Source organism: Manacus vitellinus, unplaced genomic scaffold (genome assembly GCF_001715985.3).
Source record: "Manacus vitellinus isolate BGI_N305 unplaced genomic scaffold, ASM171598v3 scaffold_15_pilon, whole genome shotgun sequence".
In the NCBI taxonomy this organism is placed as follows: domain Eukaryota; kingdom Metazoa; phylum Chordata; class Aves; order Passeriformes; family Pipridae; genus Manacus; species Manacus vitellinus.
This window is the reverse complement of record NW_021939122.1, coordinates 15,790,725-15,809,596: the sequence shown is the minus strand read 5'-3', so window position 1 is coordinate 15,809,596 and position 18,872 is coordinate 15,790,725. Positions and strand designations below refer to the sequence as shown.

General features: G+C 36.9%; 1 protein-coding gene across 5 annotated transcripts in view; it reads right to left on the bottom strand.

Annotated features, from left to right (window-relative positions):
- The window catches only part of VTI1A (vesicle transport through interaction with t-SNAREs 1A), a 271,283-nt gene that overhangs the window by 92,258 nt on the left and 160,153 nt on the right, over window positions 1-18,872 (bottom strand). For 2 of the 5 annotated variants that reach the window (XM_025894787.2, XM_025894788.2), the window contains one exon: window positions 15,389-15,450. In XM_025894787.2, the coding sequence (XP_025750572.1) occupies window positions 15,389-15,450 (62 nt within the window). Of the gene's footprint in view, window positions 1-13,517; window positions 15,268-15,377; window positions 15,451-18,872 lie in introns of those variants that run through there. The other 3 variants (XM_018069313.3, XM_025894790.2, XM_025894789.2) reach the window with 2 other exon arrangements.

Genomic DNA, 18,872 nt, shown 5'->3' with positions numbered 1-18,872 from the left:
TGACTTTGGTGAGGAGACATATACCTTCATGTCTACTCTCTTTGTGAGTCCATCCAGACTACAGAAGGAAAGGTTTTTACCTTTGGCTAAAATACTTGCATCTTGGTTTTTTTCCTCCATGAAGTAGCTGGAGAGCCTGCCTTACCACACAGATGGCTTCCCATTAAAATAATCAACAACAATGTTGGAACTCTGTTCCTTGAAAGGAGGTTTGTCTCTGTGCCCAAGTGAGCCAGCAGAGGAAAAATCAGCTGCTACACATTAAGGAAAAAGTAACGCATATAAAACAAAACAAAAAAAACAAAAGGAAAGGAAAGATAATTTTCATCCAGTATTTAATTGCAAAAATATGGTGGGAGAGAAAGAAGACTCAACAGAAACTCCAGGACTTCTTGCATCTAAAGTAGCCATTTTGCACTGTATGAAATGCTTCAACTGCTGATTGGTGCAGAGACATGTCCTCAATCTTTTAGATCAGTTTACTGACTTTGATGGTTCTTTTTCCCTACACAATGTTATTACCCTAAACCTCTCCTCCCATCTAGTCAAGCTCTAATCATGACCCAGCATTCATTCTGATGTCTGTGGTATTGAGACCCACACCCTATATTGATCCAAAACAAAAAATTCAGATGAGAGAAAACAGCCCAACAGTTGACCTATGTGAGTATTGACTGTTGTCTATGGGAAAAAGTTGGCACTTTCCAGAAAACTTGAACCACCACGTAGTATTCAAGACGCAAAAGCGATTTCCTCTTTAAGAACAAGATATCACAGGTGTTCACTTCTGCCAAAGGCTGTTCTAGTAGCCACTGGAACATAATATGTATAAACTGGTCCTACCTACTATGTGACAATTTATAGAAGAGCAGGTCTGGATTATTTTTCAAATTTATTGTAACAGGAGTTACAATATGCATATACATCATATGCAAGCAGTATAATTATAGCACTTGTTTACTTTTAAAAGGTGGGAAGACACTAAAATATTTAAAAAAAAATTTCCTTTTCCTCCTCTTTATTGCCCATTTATTATTTAAATATGCCCCTACAGTGGGGAATTGCAATAGACTTTCACAAAAACTGCAAAGTGAAACTGAATATAAACAGAAAGTGACTGATCTCATTTCCCTGAGCAAGAGGGTTGAAGGCCAGAAAAGAAATAAATTGCTTAAGGGGTGGGATGTTAAGCAAATATTTACACAATTTTCCAGTTTTTATCAAACATAAAATATAATCTAATAATCATCTAAGGAATGTTTTGAGAACATTTTCCCTTAAGTATTACTCAACATTTAGACATGGATGATCAAAAAGTCGAGACCCACTCCCACCAAGCATACAGCGGTATTTATCTCAAGTTCTCCCTAGTAGGAGAGATTACAAGGATTAGGTTTCAAGCTTGTGCAATTGTCTTTAGACAAACACAACAATATGCAATAAACTACTATTCCCCAGATGACTTTATGAATAAAAGCCCTACGCTAATGACAATTAAGACTGAAAGAAAAGAAGAGCCAAATGAGTAACAATGCAGGACAAAGAGGCCCCCTTGAAAGATGCAATAGCATGGAAGCCATCAAATCAGGGGGTGGTGGCTTTCCATGTGGGCAGGCATTCTCTGGGGCCACTTCTTGGCTTCCTCCTCACAAAGAAGTTCATTCCTCTAAATGACGATTACATATTCTCAGGGTTTGGATCAAAGAAAGCAGGGTGCAGTAGGTCTTAAACTGAAGTCAGTCTCAGAACTCAATAGTTTAGGGCCAGGTTTATTAGCCCTCCCAGCCAAACTCTATTATCCAGCACAGTCGCAACAGTATTTTCCTATTAAACCTGTATTTAATTGGGTCAGTAGAGCAAGACAACAAAAGAGAAACTCTACTGTAAGCTAGTCTCTACATTTATAAAACAGCTTTTCTCCGGTATCTTGAGCACCTGCTCCTCTTCTCAGATTCAGAGAACAAGCACTTGGGCAAAAGGTTTTCCACTGATTTCAAAGAACAGAATTATAAGTTTACAAAAATAACTGCCTGAAAAAGAGTGTGATAGCATTTTTGCAGCACTGCCTGTTCTTTGGGTTCATGCAACATTCCCTACGCCAACTGTGTTGTCCATTTACAGTGGACATCTCTGACATGAGGTCCCTATCTCCTTAGTTAAGTGCAAAGGATCTGGAACACTACTAATATTGTTTGTGTAGTTTTAGAAGAAACTCCAAAGACCACACTGGGAATTTACCAAGAAAAAGCTACTTGTGAGCAATCCCTGTTTGAAGAATTACAAATGGTTCATCTCTTTTGATCACTTTGATTCCTCAAAGAGGAATCATCTGATGGAACTGGCATGTGGGAGCTTAATTCTCTCACTCCTTGCTGGTAGAGCTTTAATAAATGGTCAATAATTAAATATATAAATAATTAAATATGACCAACCAAGTGCACCAGCACATGAGATGTTCCATAAAGAATACTCTTCATGAAGAGGGTACTCTTACAGCATCATCACCAGCTGTCACATTCAAACTTCATTCTATTCCAGCTTTCAAGATGCGCCAGCCACACAAATTGTCTAACAAATTTTCTTCCAACTTTACAGCTAAGACCAGCATCATGTCAGCAGATGTTTCAAAAAAAAAGCTATTGAAATCCACGTTTTCTCCTTAATTAGAAATTGAACATGAAATTATTGGAATTTCAAAGGTTCACTAGTATGTTTTTGGTCATCAAGTTAATATACATGAGATAGAATTTTTATGCATTCCTCCATTATCTCTACAGCTTTACTCATCCACGTTTTGTAACAGACTATGTTTCTTTTTATTTTTCCATAGGTGAGAGGTGGTGGTGACAAAGGTAATTTTGGCCAGAGGAAGTAACTTTCTACCTCTACCCCTGAGACTATACATCTCTACACCTTCCTTGAATGAGGAAACAGCAGCTTACTTTGTGACAGTAAGTCATAAAACATTGCATTTGTAAGGATAAATTTCTTCTTTGAGAAATCCTACAGTACTTTACAAACATTTGTAAATTACTGGTTGATTGCAAGTTGACAGCAGCCAGCAATAATACATTGCAGTCCACAGCAAGCTATAAGAATATCATTTCTGACAGAAGCAGTAAGGAGAGATTGATAAGAAAGAAGTAGTTGCCTGGGCTAGCACATCAGATTTAAGACTACTGCTCTTCTACATATATATACATACTTCATCATTATGTCTCCAGGGATGCATTAATTCTATTTGTTGAACCAACACAAATAGTCTTTTCTGTCTGCAACACACCAAAAATGTCACCCAGCGAAAGAGCCTGTCACCTGTAGCCCTCAAAATAATATTATCTGAAGAAGATAACAAAGAATTGATACCTCCTCTTTCTCATATCTATGTTCAATAGTTAAGGAGATGAAGCACACACTCGGTAATGGACTATTATGGGAAATCAGATACTCCACACCCCTCTAGTCTAAATTCTTCCCATCCTTCTCTTTCCCCCGCTTTTAAACCTATTTAAGCCATGACTCCAAATCAGGATGGGCACTGCTAGCAGTTAGTCCATCATTCACCAACTCTCATCAGGTCATGTGAGGGCCATGCACAGATTAATTAAGGGCACTTGCTCTTGGAATGCTTTGCTGTGATATGGAACATTATCCTCATTTTAGAGATGCACAGAAACAGATGTGTCCACAGTTACCCAAGCTATGCCCAGGACAAAGCTAAGAACAAAATATCAGTAACCAAGTTTCTGATTGTTTTTACTGTATTGGGATAGGAAAAAAAAAATCTCATCACCTTTATAAGATTAGAAATAAGTTAGTTACACAATACCTCAAAATCAAAAGGCAACACATCACGAAGCACATGAAAACATGCAAATACTTAATATTCAACTTACATGAAATACTTATGAAAAGACTATAAAAGGGACAGTTATAGCTGAGTCTTTTGTATTATTTTTAATATTTTAACCATGAAAATACTGTATATTTTGAAATATATATAATAGCTCATAAAATGAGATGTTTTCTTCTCTTTGCTCATGCACTTGAAAATACTTTATCTCTAAAATTCATGCCTGCATAAAAAAGTCCTAGTAAAAAAATCTTCTTTCTTCCCACCTCAAGATCAAAAAAAAGGAATAATATAATTGGCTTGCCTTTGAAATAGATTTAAAGGCTTAGAAAGCTATTTCCTTATGTTTGTAGGAGTAATGGAAAGTGAACACACTTTAGTACACGGACTTTGTTAGTGGGTATATGCCTCGTGCCTCTGATTACATCTGCATTATGTTGGAATAGAAACCAAAATGAAGATCTCCTATGTATTAATGATTTGCTGCTAGTTTTTTATACAAGAGCATACAACAAGAAATTAATAAGCCCTCACCTTGACATTGCTGCTTTAAAAGATGACCTCAAACTGGGCTGAGGAGCTGGTGCTCACAGAACTCCGCCTTCACGAGCAGCTGTGTGTGAAACTCAGGACTCCTCCAGCCTTGCTGACCTGCCAACTCACTCTCAGCCATAACACTTCCACCAGTCCTTTCCCTTCCCAGTCTACTGTCAATGCCAACCAGGCCTTCACCTAGTGATAAACCCAACTCTATTTCTTCATAACAAACAACGGGAAGCGAGACTGAGTCCTCCAGTAAAGATCTTAAATTCTAGGCCAAGTTGTGAAGCAAAACACTAAAATGAACATTACTGTTTTAATACAGGATTATGTGATCTTCCACTTCTTGACAAATGTGCTAGCAAACATGATTTTACTTATCAATTAATTTTCAATATATTTTGGTAGTTATTTTTTGGCACACATCAAGTATATTTTGGGGAAATTGAAATATCAACTGATATCCTTTGTTTCTAGCATAAATACATCCATTCACCTCTATCCCTTGACTAAGACTGGCCTTTGCTGTTGCTTTCTGTTTTATTCTGCTTAAGCATTGCTGAAAATGAAATTAAATTAAATCAAATCAACTGTGAGAGAAAGCAACTTCTTGTCTCCAAAGTTTTGAAATGACTGAACCTTCTCATTTTTAATAATTCAGATTTACTCCTCTAAATTTTGTCCAGGAAAATAAGATGGTCTTTATATTCCAAAGATATCTTCACAAAAGTCTGCAGTACTGGATTTTCTGACGCTGAGTGATTATGAAACCCCCTTTTGTTCTCATAACTTCATGATGTATATCTATAACTCTTTCTTGTTTGTGAAGATAAGACCAGCCTTGTCTCTCTAAATGCCTTTTCAAAGGAAGATTCACAGTTGTTTGACTTTTGATCTGTGTGGCAACTAGCTCAACCACCTGCGCTGGGTTTGAGCAGTTACTGAGCTTGCTTTGTACCAGCTTATGAACACAGCAAGCCTTTTACACTAGAACAAGCCGATGTGTGAATACACCAATTTACAATGTAAATACAGGGTCCAACAATATGGGCATCTTTAATGACCAAATGTGTAAAGTGCATATATTGTTTACTGATTATATCATTAAATAAAACAGATGGCTCATATTCTCCACCCACCTACAGTGGATTAAAACACAATGGTGTAATAGTCTGGTAAACTGGTAATGTGAAACATTGCTTTGTACTGGTGTAGTAGTATAAATAGCTGTTCACAAATGAGGTACAAAGCCCCACTGCCACTAAGAGTAATTAGCTGAAGGCTGTACTGAAAGAGAGCTACCTTCACAATCAACACGTGTGTGCCATTTACACTGCAAACTGCATTTGAAAAATATAGTGGTGACAGAAAGGAGCAAGGAAGTTTCTTGGCATGGATAAAGTAGACCATATGCTTCCCAGCATCTTGGGAAGACCAGGCACACTTAGAATCATGTTTCCCCAACAATTCCCTATTCAAATGCATTATTTGCGGCCATGATAAGCATGTCAGAGAAACAACAGTGCTGGGGTTTTTTTTGCTTGCACGAGCATTTTTATCAGGAGGAAGGCAGGGAGCTAGTGAAAAAATAATTTTAAGATGTGATTTTTATTCAAGAAGAAAAATTACCCGTTAGCATTGTAATCTTAAGCTATCCATAGATCTACTAAATCTAAAAAGTAAAAGACAAGATGTAAACTCACAAATATTACAAAAACCTTCTGGGTTACACCCTGGTTAATACAGCATATTCCAAGCTAAACAAGAGTTCTTAGGTAATAAATACCACATAGTAAGATCCTGAATGCTAAGCCACATTAACATTCATGGAAAAACGTTAATATTTGCAGAAGGTATACAGGTCAGTGAAAAGCTCTCCTGCTATGTTTTTAAACTGGAGAATACTAATACCATTTATAATTCTAATAAATTGTAGCTCCTGACTTCAAATTCATTGGCTAATTTTTCATGACTTCAAAAAACCCCACCCAATTACTAAACTGACTTTAAAACATGACTTTAAAATCTCGGTTATAATCTTGATTCTAAGACTGAAGGAGCATTAGAACTGAAAGTATAGGTTTATCTGAAACAAGCAGGCTGCAAGAGTCTAGCCCTTGCTTATATTATTCTAGAGATTTCTGAAACAATTTTAATGATTTTCAACGAATTATTTTAGAGCTACGCAAATGTTGCAGAGAACACAAATCCCAGTGTTTATGGCAAAATTGTTTTTCTCTGTCTTTCCCCTTTTGCTTAATTTCCACATTGACCTTTCTTTGCCTTCTTGATTAGGTTCAAATCATAGAATGGCTTGGATATTCCACACTAGTTAAAGAGCCAGCCAAAATTAGCAAGTTTTCATCCTTCCTATCACCAAGTAGACTAAACAATCTCTCTTTGTATGGTCAAAGTTTCTCATCCATGACTTTGTTATTCTTCAGAGAGATACTCAGCAGGTTAGTGATGTGTGAACATTTCTTCTAAAGTGTTTTAAAGGTCCAATACAACATATTACATGCTACCCAGGGACAAATTCTTCCTCAATTTTGGTCTTGTCCCACAGCAGCATTAATTTCTCTGCAACAAGCTCAGAGTGATCCTGGTTTTCCTTAGCTGTTGATCTCTCACAGTCCAAATTTATGGCCTTCTTTGCAAAACTACTACAACAACAATAAAAACACCACCACCCCACCTTACCCCCAGCCAAACTTTGCTCAAACTAAAAGAGATCCTTTTTCAATACTAGAGCTGTGGATGAGCAAACTACTCAAACAACTATGACTTGCAGTTTCAGGTCCTGGATTTTGTGGTAGAACTTCACTGACTGACTTGAACAAAAATTGTACTTAGTAAATCCTGAGTTTTCCTTTTTCCAGATGTTGCTCACCTAATCTCTTACGTCTCTTGAGCACAGCCAAAACCCTGACCTGCTACTATGACCTAGACTGAAAATGATCTAATCTAAAAGATGACCTAATAAGGACAAGATTCTGATATCACAACAGTTTTAAATCAGTTTAAATAGTGGCTTCATTGTTTTCTTAAAGATAAAGTACTTAGTGTGTGACCAGAATTGTGCTGGAAAGCTAAATTAATTTTGCTTTTATTAAAAGATGAAAACTTCAATCAAAAGTGCCAAGTGCCACTGGAAATCATACTCAGAATGCACAAAAGAGGGTCTTTACCTGATAAAGATTAACAAATACGCTGCAGACACATGATGGGAGATTAGGCAAATTAATTTGCATTTCTCCATTTATTTCCAATCACTAGCTCTGTCAAAAATGCTAGTATGTCACACTTACTGTATTTTTCTTTAAATGTTTAGAAGTGCCACCAAAAAAAAGTTCAATCGCTGTACTTTGTGGATTTTGTTTGAGTTTCAAATGTTGCTTTTAGTATACAGTCTAGTTTTAGTCTTATGGTAACCTTAAGGGAATTAATTAATTTTGGTGTCTCTATTTGTAAAGCTCAGTGACACCTACACATGAAGTTACTGTTTGGAGAAGCTGAGCTTCCAGGATTTGTCTATTAGAACACTATCAAAGTCTTACATTTTTACATTCCTGAATCCCCTCAAAAGGCTTGGCTTAATGAAACTAGAAACTGTAATTTAATTGTGTACACCATTATTTATGTTCTCTAATTATTGAAAAGTTCAGCAGAAATTTCTTTCCACAGCACAAATCACCAGAAACCTCCCCAAATGCACCAGCACATAAAAGCTCTCTGTCTACCCAGGAAAAAGGATTTGGGCTAAACATTAGGGAAAAAGGATTTGGGCTAAACATTAGGGAAAACTTGGAAATATCTGATTGAAGAGATGAGGAACGTTGAGCAGTGCAGAGCAGGCCAAACAAATATCTGTCAGGACTGAAACAGGGTCAGTCAATCCTGCTTTAACACAAAGGGATGAACTTTCCTGAGATCACTTCCACTTTCTATTTCTTTTGGTAAACTTATGGATCAAAATGAAGTGACAAGATATCATGCATATCTGTGATATGATGCATTTAGGAATTTATGGCTTAAACACTCTATAGTAAAAGGTATGTGCAAAATGTGACGTATATATATTGTTCTGCCACAGCTATAGCATGAGTGGTGTCAAGGTGATGATCCTTAATCAACTACTAGCCTTAAAAAGTTTGACTTAATTGATTTCTGAAGAGTTGTCTCCAGTTATTTCAGCAATTACCAATGTCAGCTTTTGCTCACAGGTTCCCTGCTTCAAACAATTCTACCACATTCAAAATATTTTTACTACCTTCACCATTCCTCAATATCATGTTAGAGAGAACTCATCCAACTGGAACTTACTTGAACTACTGCAGTAAAGCACTGCACTGACTATGCTGATACAAGACATGCCTTCTCAGGAAAGCATGTAATGGGACACCTATTGTGGTTCAGACATGACAATGCTGACTATGAAATGCCTTTTGTTTCACTCATTACACTATGAACCATTTTAGGCTCTAACTGCTCAATGGTAGTCAACATATCTCAGTACAGAAAACAATCACAAAGGGTTACATGATACTTAACCTATTACGATGCTTTACATTCTTGGTATTTGCAGTCTAGGACTAGCTAGGATAATTATCCACTGGGATCCTGCTTTCCTGCAGAAACACAACTGCGCTTTAGATAATGTTCTTTCCAGCTGTTCAGCTGGATACAAGTGATAGAAGGGGGGGGTAAATGAGATAGTAATTCCAGATGATAGAAAAGAGGGAAAGGAGAGGACAGAACAAAGGCCATTGTACATTTCAAAAAGGAATGGAAAAAGAGAATTAGAAATATTGTCTGAAGAATGCTGAGAACCCTGCTCATAATAGACCTAGTATAGGCAGCTTGACATGTGGATAAAGCTTTCCAACAATCTGAAAAATAAAACAATGCTATGGCATAAATGCTTCTATCTCAATGAATGAGGGACATACCCTTCTAAGGCTGCCTGGGCACAAGAAGATTAAAACACTGACTTATTTTATGCCATGCATTTAAGTTATTAGATGTAAAGATCAATCATGATGCTCCTTTCTTTTCAGGTTTGAAGAAGACTTAACTCTGTATCAATGAGGTTGTTAGAGATGAAGGTTTGCAAAGGCTAAGGTGACATTACACTAATCCCAGCTACATGTGGCAATGTTGAAATTGGTCCCATTCTGTAAGGCATTCAGCACCCATGACATGGAACTCTCTGTGTACACTGATGCTGCAGCTATAGTGGTTATACAGCAGCTCAAAAGACTTCTGCACCTTCCATGGTGCATGAACTGAACAGTATTTCTAACATTGAATGAAAGTAGATTAAGATTTTTCAAAAGCATTTTGGAAATAACACACACAACACTGTCCAAGAAAGATGAGCAAGGTTTATAAAATGGCTCTCAATTATTAAAAATAAGAAATGCATCTTACATGCATCAGATCATGCCATACCTGAACTAAGAACAGGGAACACACAGTGTCCCATACTATTTTAAAATATTTGCTGTTCAGACTTAGAGGCCCATTTCCTGCTTTTTTGGTTGGACTCCTAATGATGAAGAATGCTCACCCTTGGGAATTTTGCTGACACTACATTTGTGTTTTCCAGATGTTTTGTCCATCACTTCAATAAAGAAACAAGGTTTCTTTTTAAAGTTAGAGATGAAGAGAGGAACAACTAGTACTAATTAATGCCAAGGTTTAATCTGGGATAACAAGCTGTATGTTCCTTGTCCAAGGACTATATTGTGATTAACACCACCACAAAGCTTATCAGTTTCTTTCTGAAAAGATTCAACAGTTCATAACTGATAAAGGTTAGTTACATAATAAAATACAAACATGTACAATAGTGTAAGAATCATGTTACTGTATTAAATGTTTAAAAGTCAGGAAAATTTAAAAGAAAGTTATTATACTGACAGTAACAAGCATTAAAATACTCTATGTGTGTTTTATGGTTTCCAGTTAACAACAGAAATATTAAGGACATGATTTGCAAGGAGCACAATAAAAGCTATGTTGCCCCAAGAGATGACCTGGAATCATTCTGCCACTCACTCCCCCCTTATTCAGCCTCCCTTCAGCTAAGGGAATTGCTCCTCTGGTTTAAGTTAACCATATGCTTAAATATGTTCCTGAATCAAGGTCTAAATTACTGAAGTAAACAGCTGCAGCTGTAAATATTCAACATGGAGCAGACGCTGCTAGAGGATTTAGTGTTTCAATCATTTTGCAGTGCAGAAACACATCCTGAAGTAAAAGTAGAAATATATGTACCAAAAAAAATTGCTGAAACAATTTCTACTCACACTTCTTTTGGTTTGAGACCAAATATGCAAAGAGGAACTCCTCTATTAGCATGAAAACAAGGCAAATCTAAGTGTATGTTAAACCTCACCCTGGATCAGTGATACAAAGACCTGCCTTCAGAAAACTGCAGAGACCTGACAGTCATGACCTAGTATGACTGATACTGAGACAAGCTTTAGCTCAGAAGAAAATCTTTTTTTGTTATGTACTTTTGGGGATGGAAACAGAGATTGGTAGGGAAATAGAGGGAAATGGCAGTGGTAACACTGTTTTGGTTTGTGTCAACACGGACATGAGTGTCTCTGCTGCTGTTCTTCAACATATGGAAATGTGGGCTTTTGAGTCAAACAAGAAGGCAGAACAGACATCATTAACTTTTTACATCTCTAGTAGTGTGAGAAAACAAATAAAGGAGTCCTGTGCATACACTGCTGAATAGATCCTACCAGGTCAGTGGGTGGAGGTTGAGCATCCCCACACCCTCTTTAAAGAACTGCCCTACACTGTCTCCTCAGCCTAATGACCACTGCTGAAGCTGTTTGAGAACTATTAGAAATGACTGCAATCCAGGCCCAAACTCAGAAGGCCAATTCTAAAAAACATGTTTTAAATCACTTCTGCTTAGGACCAGAGGCAAGGGACACAAGCTGGATGCTGGGAAAATTCACTTAGATACCTGGAGAAATTGTCTGTTTCCACTGCCCAGAGATGCATTAGTACCTCCAACCTTGGATGTGTTTGAAACTTGACTGAAGAAGATTCTGAGCAACCTGCTCCAATGAGACTTGCTTGAGCAGGAGGTTGCACCAGACAACCTCTAGAGGTCCCTTCCAACCTAAATTATCCTACGATTCTCTAAAATGTCGAAAAATAACTCTAAGGTCTGGACTCTCCTGGAGCTCAAAAGTAGAAGGAAGTTTCACTAGAAGTGATTCAAGAAGCAGGACTCTGTTTTCCTGGAAATAAGAGTGAAGAAGCTTGACCTCAACTAGCACAGGGGGCAGGCATTCCATTTCTGTAGTCACATTGGTCATGCATCTGTTGGCAAGTCACACAATTACTACCTGAGAGCTGAACACTTACTGCTTCATTTCTAGAGGTAGTGTCTCTGTCCTTATGGAAATCAAACTTTAAAAGTCTCTTTTATAAGAGCAGATGTGTTCATAAGCTTCTGAAAGCATCACTGATAACAATTCAGAAGATTGAAATCTGAAGATTAAAAGGGAATTATTGGCATAAAAAAATCCTGGTAAACCAGACTGGATAAAACATTGACCTGGAGAGTAGCAGCTGTTTTTCTAAAGTATTTTTTCCCTACAATTTGAAGGGGGGTAGATAGAACTTATCTGCCAATTGAATAAAGATTCAAATCTACTAAAATTTTTATCTGGTTACTTTTGGGTTTGTTTGTTTCCCACTGGGCCATGTGTGGCTTGGAGACTTTCCAAATTCTTTTCTTAAAAGCTTTTCTAGACTATTGGCTTAGGATATGGGCAAAAGACTGAAGATCTTCCAGAACACATTCTTTTATGCTTCTTTCTAGCACACTCTGCACTCCTCAATTCACATTGGGGTAGAGGTCAAGAGACAGAGAGCTGAGATGACCTATTCCAGTGCCACATCACACTCACTAATTTCTTCCTAATTTCTAATCTAAATCTGCTCTCTTTTAGTTTGAAGCCATTCCCCCTTATCCTAGTAATGCAATGCTCTAAGAGGAATATACTAGGTTAGCAGAATCTAAGTAGATTCTACCAGAGGAAAAAAAACAAACAACAAATATAATGAATGTATAGGTCATTTCAATGTAAGAATATTTAAAAACATTTAGTAGAAAAATACTCTTGCCCACATACCTAATATACTGGGAGACAACAAATTCCAATACATAAGGCTAAGTACCTTAAACTGCTAGAGCAGCAAACTGGGATAGGAAGGGCAAGCTATCCCTATCACGACACTGATTTCCTTTGTGAACTATGGCAACCTACAAAACCTGTCTCTGCTTTTACTCCCTGTCTCCAGAATGTTTAATGCACAAACACATGGACAGGGAATTTTGGTCATATGAAAGCATTAATTTAGCCCTCTAGCTATCTAAATACCTGATCTCTTAATATATTTGTCAAGATTCAAAAGAGAGGCTGCTTTACCCTTCCCAAATAGTAAAATTAGAAAGAGTTAGGCATTAATTTGAGGCACAGGGTGTTAGCCTGGCACATGACTTCAAGCATATCAGCAAATACATATTGTGGGAGCAGCAACTACACTGAGTAATGTTCAGTTTAACATTACCTTTCCTGTGTAATATTGATGGGAAGAATGATCCTCCAGTGTCTTATTTTATTGGTTCCAGTAATTATGTGAAATACTGTGTGGTCTGTACTGAAGTATGCAGAAATTAGGACACAACTGCCAATCTGTGCTAATTATATTTCTTACAGTTGTATTTATCTAATTCATGCTGATTTCTTGGGGTCTGTATTTTAAGATTATTCTTGTAGCTAAACAACATTGGGATGATGCTGAGCCTGGGATAATGCCCAACTACTCAACAGTCACAAACAAATTAAATTCACTGTAGGTCTATCTATTACGTGGTTTCAAATAATATCCTGAGAATCATCTACTGCAAGCTGCTTCTATACTGGCATTGCTTTTGGCACGTTTACCTGAACTGAGCTTAAATCCTAACCTGCCTTTCATCTAGATGGGTGACTCAGCTCAGCATTTTTGTTGAAGAAAAAGGAAATCCAATGACTTCCTGACACACAGAAACGTGCCATCGTGGTGTTCGACTACAAAATCCTTTTTTCTGAAAAGAAGAGCCCAAGTATATTTCAGAAAGATCGTATTTTTTATTTGGCTTATGGAACACTTATAAACTAGGACTCCTAACTGTGATTCCCAAACACAAAACAAAGTCAAAGGTTACAGCATATGTTTTTGTTTCAGCTTCTTCAAATTACTTGCAAATGTATTCAAACACAATATGAGGAGATACTTTATTTTATTGAAAATAACAGACTACAGGGTGCTGCAAAAAAGGCTGGGGTACCTCAAGCATAAACATGGAAAGAATACATTGGTTTAGAAACCCATAAATCCTTATTTGAATCTGCCAACCTGAAAGCCAAGTAAAGCCCGAAAAAACTATTTTTCCTAAATGCTATGTCTGATTAAGCCATACTATTAAATGACAGCTGAACTTTAACATTAATATGATATTATTTAAATAACTGCATGATTTTTTTTACACTAAAATGATGAATGATTTTTGGACAGCTCAATTGACATAAAGCAAGAAACCCCTTTAATGAGATTTGACAAAATGGAGACATATGCAGAATATTCGTTACAGCTCATGTCGCAGAGCCCTTCCTGCGGAGACTTGGGTTTAGTTGAGTCTTTTATTTTGTTCATTTTTTTTATAGTTTATTTTGATTGTCTACAGGCACTGAACCATCCCTTTCAATTGCCACTTCCTTTCTCCATGGATTTTGAATTTAGCTTGTGTCATTTACATATTACTCTTAATCAGAGAATTTTATATGTTACAGTTTGGAGTTGGAATTGTAAGAAATCTGTGGAATGAAGGCATGAGGTTCAGTCATTTTAACCTTTGTCAATGTGGTACACAAGGAACTAACAAAGGTATTTTTATGAGGAGACTAGTGGAGAGATATAGTTTTATTTATTTCCCAAGCCAAGTGACAAATCAACAACTCTGCTAAAACTTCTTCTTCTTTTTACTTTTTTTTTTTTTAATAAGCCAAGTACATTAAGCAAATATGCAACATAAAAGCCTGTGGTAAGGGTAATGTCATACTGAACTCTTCAGAGCACTAAACTCCCCTAAAACTGAGCTTTCTTAGCACCCAGCACTGCTTATTTGAAGGATACTTCTCTTCTTCAGGAAGCTGAATATATACAGAAATGGACATCACGGAGAAGCTCAGGTGCTGTTTCACTGGATAAAGAACACATATCCAGAGATGTCACTAATTCAAAAATATCTGTCTGAGAACGTACTAATGTTAATTTAAGGTGAGAAATAATCATTGGATAACTCCCTCCTTGCAGTCTCACATAGAGTTTTAGGATGTTGCACAGTTTTCCTTTCTGTATCACCTCATTTTGACCCAATGGACAATTTTCATACCATAGGAAGCATGGAAAAAACACATTAAACCCACAACGGTTGACACTGTGTCTGCCCCATTTATTTAGGCAGAATTGATAATTTTAACCTTTTCTCTGAGCGCAAATTTATGCTGCCCCAAAACATTTACAAACTTTCTCACTTTAACACGCAAAAACCCCCTCAAAACCTCCAAATCACTCAAGAATAAGAAACACAGGAGTTCATATCAAAAAGCTTAAATTTACAACACACATCCAAAACCTCCCAAATAAATACAAAGAAACAAAGATGAGAAATCATTATACAAGGGCTATCCCTCAGGCTACAGAAAACTCTTTCCATAGGTGTGACAAAGCCTGCCATCTAACCACGCTGGCTTCGCTGCCAGCACTCATCCAAAGACATTCTACACAGCAGCCTGTGTAAAAAAAAGTCAGGTATGTCAGCAAAACATTGAGGTTGAATTAAAACTGAAAATAAAGGCATGGAGGGAGAGAAGATGAAAAGAAAGAGGAGAAATGTCCCTACCTTGGCCTTACCTTCGCAACATTCCCGTCAAAATCCTGGAACTCTTCCCCAGGTTTGCATCTGTTTCTCTAAGCTGGGGAGAAAAGAGTCTCATTAAAGGTAAAAGGCACACATATTCCAACCTCTACAAAGGACAGATATTTCTACTGTTGTTTGAGTCAATCAACTTCAGGTTTAGCCCACAACAAGCTCTCAAAGCCACTGAAGTTCTGAAATTTAAAAATGTTTTGTCTTGTTTTCACTTACATAAAGATGAAACCCAGGGAAGATAAGACACTGAGGCAACAAAGGTGAGTCAGGATAAAGAGCAAAAGCTTTACAAATAAAGGGTTGCAGGTAGAAGCTGTATACATTGGTATCCATAAATCCCACTGATATGTGTATGTGTATTGGTTAGGTATCTTAGTGAAGGCATCAAGGGATGAAGAGGCAGCCATGTACTGTGTTCCTGATGCTTTATGAAAAAAAAACTTATCTTTCTTTCACTGTTTTTCAAAGACAGTAGTTTAAAGAAAAAACAGAAATACAAAATATTTCCTTTTACCATTTCTGTGTAAAAGAAATATGTCTATACTGTACCTTAAATACAAAACTTGTACTGACCTTACAGCAGCCACCACTGGCATGGGTGCTCAAATACTTTGTAAACAGTATATAGTGTGTATATATGTGTACAGAAGGCACAGCTGTATAATATATATTTCTTTCATGTAAGGATCTGTGACTCACTGAAAAGACCATTTTTGTAGTTTATTAGGACAAAGGAAACCTACAGCTTATAGCTAAATTTAATTAGCTGACTTGTCCCACAGCTCTCAAAAATCTTGCAAAATAGGTAAAAATACAACTGAGTAAAAATGAAATTGTGGAGATGGGGATGGGGAGTTATGAAGCAAATAAACCTCATATTTACTTCTATTGCTCTTTAAAAGGGGTTAAAATGTCCCCTCTATTTTTGTGCTTATTAGAGTCCCACAAAAGGAAATCTAGAAATGAAGAAGACTACAGGAAGAATGCAGTTACTCTCCTATTGCCTCTTTTGCCACTGGCAGCTAGAGGAGAGACATCTTTTGAGTTCTTAGATATCTTGAAACCAGTGGGACAACAAAATCTACTGTAAAAGATAATCTAATGATTCTAAGCATTTCAGTTATGAAATAGCAGGGACCACTGTTTCTAGCATGCCCCAAAACAGAGCTCTGTGTACATACTAAAAACCATTCTTCTCATTATAAAAGCTGAATATTTACCTCTTCATTATCAAATCAGATTGAAAGGATTACCTGACTCACTGACTTCTTACTAAAAAAACTTTGTTGTAGTAGACAAAATGCATGCTGTTTTATAAATCCATCAAAATAGTAACACTGCCAAGAAGAGTGGCAGTCTTTCAATAACAGATCACCTTCATCACAACAAACAGTATTATATCTTGAATATAGGAACAGCAGCAATATTAAACTCAGTCTCTATTTTGGAGCCCAATACTGTAAATATTTGCTACCAGATTTAATGTTTATTACTGAAATCAGTAGTTGCAATCAATGACACAAAACCTTTTTGCATAAATTTTCCCCTTGTTCTTCTAACAGCTATTAAGAAAATACCAAGCAGAAGCTGGGACTGGATAACACCAATCAAGGCTTGCTCTTAGCAATATCATATTCAGTGGGAAGGCTTGCACTGACTCTCAGATCTCTGTAATTATGTGCTATGATGGAACAAAGATGAGCATTATATTCCAGGGAGGCCATTCCCTCATTTTTTCCTGATTCATCTAGACAATTCAAGCTCCAGAAAAGCAGTTTAGCCTGGTTTGACACAAGTAACAGAAGAAAAAACGTCACAATAATTTTTAAAAGGCTCATTAAAAAGCCAAGTTCTTATCTATGCTAGAAGGGAATCTGAAGTACAAATGTATGCTTTATATTGGTCTTTTATTATTCATAAAGATGCATTTAACACTTGGGGCTTCTCCTCCCTTTTCACACAAAAGTAGCGCTCTCCTTTTTACCGTTAAATGTTTGATCCTAACTTTCCTCTCTTGCTGCAGGATTCTACCTGACAGCTAGAATCAGTGCTGATAGTTAGGAAGGGGAAGCTGAATCTTAGAGGTTTGACAAACTCCTCTAAGCAAGACGACCTCATGTTTTTATGGTAATAAAAAAACCCACAAAATAAGTGAAAGCAACATTAAAAAAGAAACAAACACGTATACACATAGTTGGAAGATCTCTAGCTACCTCCCAAGAGAACACTAAAAAACCACCTTTTCTTCCTGCACTGGCAGAAAAAAACCCCAACATAAAGAGTTTCAAACTGTTTGTTTTTATTGAAAACTGAATTATCTGATTGCAGTTCTTTCATTATTTCTTTACCAATACCAGTGCACCACAGAAGGCAAAGAACTGGTGGCATGCAAACCTCTTAAACGGCATATGATGGGCACTTTCTTGTTTCACAGAACTGCTGTAGTGAAAACATTTTGAAATAGGCTTTGATATTAGTAACGGCAAACCTATATGGTGTTTAAAAAATAATATTAAGAATAATAATGAGAAAACAGGAAGTTGAACAAGATACTGATGTTGATATCTTGTCTGCCTTAGACACATTTTAATTTGAGGTTTTCCTAAAAAATGTTGCATCTTTTGCATCCTGTATAGCACAGTTAACCTATCTGGCTGCTAGCAGAGCTTTTATCCCTTCTCTTTGCCTTAAAAAGAAAAAAGGAATTTTACTCTACAGATAGGAAAATTCATATATGTAAATGTAACCAAACTATTGAGACTCATTTACATTTTGCTCATAGCAAAATCTTCCTACTTTTCACAACATTGAACTGTTAAAGCTGACCATCATGCTCAAATTGACAATTGCATTTCAGAAAAAAACTTTATTCCCTGACTTATAAGATAATAATGCCATGTGTTTATTGCAAAGATATTATGCATTGATAGAGCATCCTCTGCCCTGATCTTTAAAAAAACCTCCAGAAAATAAAAACCTTGCCAAGTTATCCAAGATCATCCCAAACTGTTCACCTGAATAGACAGACAGCTGGGACAGGTCCACCTGTGTGACTCCACTGGACAACTTTTCTGAATTCCCTAAACAAAATATTTTAAGTGGCTTAGGATAAAAACTTGGAATTTGAGCTCTTCCATCATGCCAAGAGGTCTTTTACTGCACTGTGGTGGGATGCACTTTCCTAGAATACTCTTATTTTTAATCTTGTTCTTTGCAGCTTAGAGGTTTTGCCATCAAAGAAATTTGCTCTTCGGGTAGAAAGAATTGAAAAGGAGAAATTATGCTGTGAACCATGCATACATTGAGTGATCACAACTACGTCCCTCTTTCTCATTCCTGAGGATCTCTAGGATCAGCAGAAAGTGATACCTGACATTCACCTCCATTGTCTAGGTTTTATTTGTCCAGCTAGAAACCAAAAAGCATTTCAGACCCAGCAGTCACTGGGGAAGTGAGGAGTGGAGG